The 3,448-nt window shown below is 37.3% G+C and overlaps 1 protein-coding gene across 1 annotated transcript; it reads left to right on the forward strand.

Moving 5' to 3' along the window:
* The first annotated feature begins 485 nt into the window (after positions 1 to 485).
* On the forward strand, positions 486 to 3,056 carry LOC141665901 (uncharacterized). Its single transcript, XM_074471885.1, has 3 exons — positions 486 to 887; positions 2,083 to 2,767; positions 3,019 to 3,056. Exons 1-3 carry the CDS (start codon positions 810 to 812, stop codon positions 3,054 to 3,056), a joined length of 801 nt encoding a protein of 266 aa, XP_074327986.1. The 5' UTR covers positions 486 to 809.
* Positions 3,057 to 3,448: the final 392 nt, after the last annotated feature.

Genomic DNA, 3,448 nt, shown 5'->3' on the forward strand with positions numbered 1-3,448 from the left:
TATACACATATTAACCCAATAATACAAGGTATGTTACTATTTTATTAAATCAAGTATAACCATGTGCTCATGTGTGTAGTTTTGTGTCCACCAAATTCATGATTTTATTATAAGGTTAAATCGAGTATTAGACTTAATGTTTTTATATATATTATTAATTTATGAGGTGCTTTGTTTATGAACTAGATTAATAAATTATATATGTTAATTTTGTTAGTAAGTGTGGCTGTAATTGCAAATGTACTACTATTTTAATTTTAATTTGATGTTATGTGAATGGTTTAATCCAGGACTATGTTAAGAGCAATATTAATTCAGGTTATACTTTAAACATCATTATTTATGTTAATAATATTTTGATAATGTACGTCGTCATCATCATATGAGTTGAGTATCATGCATAACAGAGGCAAGTCAGGGTTTTTTTTTAGTTGTTCAATACTAATTCATTTGGTGTCTTGTTTATAAATTAAAATGATTAAACTTTGATCTACTAATTTGGCAGGAGTAAAAGTAACGTGGTGTACATGTAATACTAATTTAATTTGTTATGCAAACTTTAAGAAGTTATGTTTACAGAGGTCTGGGACATCATTATATCTACTAGTATTTTAATAATATAGGTGCATCTAGTAGTCAGGAGCATTCCTAGTATTTGAATGTTAGTAATTTAGTTATATATTTGTACTAGTGCATGACTAATTAGGCCTAATGCACGAGTAATAAATGTGTTATTAAATAATAGAAATAATCTAAAAAGGAACTTATACTAATAATAAATTATTAATTATTCTTTATTTTATTTTTTTATGTTATTTAGATCAGGGTCGGGGAATTTAGCGGAGTGTTTGCGGATCTCGTTAGTATTAGAGTTTGCGATATTTGAGGTACGGATTCTATCCCCTTTTTATTCAGCGCTACTCATCTTAAAATTGAATGTCTCTAATTCACTCAATTCCATATTTTATTTGCTCCGTTAATATTATCTGATCATTTTGACTTCCGAAAATTATTTTAAAATTTGATTTGGAAAATTTTAGATATCTGTTTATGCGATTTTCAAAAATTATTTATGACACCCTTTGTTTTGGAAATCTGAATTACTTGTATCAGGTGATTTTAAATTTGCGAGAATATTTTATTTTGAACCCTTAGTGATTTAGGGTATACCGAGTTAACCAGCTGTAGGGGTACTACAGCCATGTCATTGCGGCACCAGTGACATGACACTTCCGTGACAGTGTGATTGGTCACGGCGTATCCTTCTGTTAGCTCTTGGGAGGAGCTTTTGCGCATTTGATATTTGTTCAGGATACATGGGTGCACCCAGAGTTTGATTTGTGATTTGATTTATGGTGACGTTGTATATGCCGTACACGTTATCCATTATGTTGCACGCATTAGGTACCCTATGATGTGTGTATTTGTATCTGTTCTGATCTCGGTATGAAATATCCTAACCCCTCGTTGCTTCAGCCTTACTTATTTTTAAAATTGTTGTGTTATTATAATTTTGCAGATTGTTTATTTCTGATCTCTTTGTTTTACAATTGTATTCCAAATCCGTACTGGGCGTTTGGCTCACGCCGTATTCTTTTTCTGGCAGGTGCTTAGGGGAATCTGGGATTGTGTGATGGAGAGCTACCCCAATTCGTTGATTAGGATTTCAGAATGTTATCATTAGTTGACTTAATTATTTATTTAGAGAATTCAGAATTTATATTATTGTTTTAAACAGTTTGGAGATTTAATATTATTCTGACGATTTTAGACTGTTTAATTTTTTTATTTAGAGATATATTAGTGCTCTGTTTGCAGGTTTATGGATTATAAGTAATATTTCCCTTCTATTTTAAGAAGGGGGTGTTACAGAGATGGTATCAGAGCTTAGGTTCTTTCTTGTAGAAAGCCTACTTAGGTTGACCTGTGAGCTTGGGTAGACGATAGGATGGGTGTTCCATTTAATTTCGTTTCATTATGCTCTTTATCGTTTCATTTTGCTTTATCATTTGAAATCTGTTTGTAACTGCTTCATCATATTTATTCTCGTACTCTTCATTCGTTCGCTATCTTATATTGTAGATGCCTCCTAGACGTGATCCCTTTCATATTGACCCCGCTCAGCTTACTGAGATGATAGGGCAAGCAGTGGCTCAGGCTGTACAGCAGGCTTTGGCAAACCAAGGAAATCAGAATGGAGAGGGAAATCAGAATGGAGAAGGGAATCAAAATGGAGAGGGAAATCAAAATGGACACGAAAATCAGAATGGCAATGGTAATCAGAATCAGAATGGTCAGGGCCATCAGTTAGAGCCGTTTGTATGGTTGGAGAGGTTTGTGAAGCAGAAACCAGATTCTTTTAGTGCAGCACCGACTCCTATTGATGCTGAAAATTGGATTGTTCATCTCGAGAAGATTTTTGATGCAATGGGTTGTGATGAAATTCAGAAGGTCAGGTTAGCTGTGTATAAGTTGGAGGGGGATGCTCAGAGGTGGTGGAGAGGAGTGAAAGCTACTAAAGGGGAGCAGTATACAGAGGCTTTGGAATGGCAGAGATTCAAGGAAGTATTCTATGAGCAATACTTTTCTAATGCTGATAGGGAGGCTTATTTGAGGGAGTTTCATTCTATTATGCAGCACCAGGATGAGAGCATTACTGATTATATGGCGAGGTTTATAAGGCTGGCTGGATTTGCTGGGACAGTTGCAGGGACTGCTGCGCAGCAGGCTAATAAATTTAAATGGGGGTTGAAGTCTCATCTGAGGGGTTCCATAATTTCTTTTAAATTTGATAATGTGGCAGAGGCGGCTGATGCAGCAAAGGATGTTGAGAAGGAGCGCATAGATTTCAGGACTTCCAGGTCTAACAGTGGTAGTAAGAGGACTAGGGATGATCAGGGTTTTGCACAGGGTAGACAGTGGTATGGAGGTCAGAATGGTCAGCAGGGACAGTGGCGCGGACAGAATCAGAATAGGGGTGGTCAGTCATTCCACGGCCGGAATCAGTATGTTGGTCAGAATCAGAATCAGCAGTTTCAGCGACAGAAGTAGCCTAGACAGTGGCAGAATCGTCAGCAGGGATAGAGCCGTTACTCAGTATATGGGGGAAACCCCAATATGATTCCAGTGGCTCCTTGTGCTACATGTGGTGGACATCATCCAGGTAGAGCTTGTTACAGACAGACTGGGGCTTGTTTCTTATGTGGTAGCATGTCCCATAAGGCAAGGGATTGCACAGTGTCACGCAACCCTGGTGGAGGAGGAGCTGTCGGTGGTAGTGGCAGTGGAAGTCAGCAGAATCCTACAGCCAGAGTGTTTGCATTGACGGCAAATCAGGCAGCAGCTAATTCAGGTACCGTTTCAGGAACACTTCTTGTTGGTAGACGTGATGCTTATGTGTTATTTGATACTGGTTCAACCCATTCTGTTGTGTCTTTATCGTTTGTTC

This window comes from Apium graveolens, chromosome 6 (assembly GCF_009905375.1).
Source record: "Apium graveolens cultivar Ventura chromosome 6, ASM990537v1, whole genome shotgun sequence".
NCBI lineage: Eukaryota > Viridiplantae > Streptophyta > Magnoliopsida > Apiales > Apiaceae > Apium > Apium graveolens.

Excerpts from the sequence above, each read along its gene's own strand:
- LOC141665901 (XM_074471885.1), top strand. The coding sequence starts at position 810 with ATGTTATTTAGATCAGGGTCGGGGAATTTAGCGGAGTGTTTGCGGATC. Across the intron at positions 888-2,082 it reads TAGAGTTTGCGATATTTGAG|ATGCCTCCTAGACGTGATCC; the intron begins GTACGGATTCTA and ends CTTATATTGTAG. Across the intron at positions 2,768-3,018 it reads GTTGAAGTCTCATCTGAGGG|AATCAGAATCAGCAGTTTCA; the intron begins GTTCCATAATTT and ends TATGTTGGTCAG.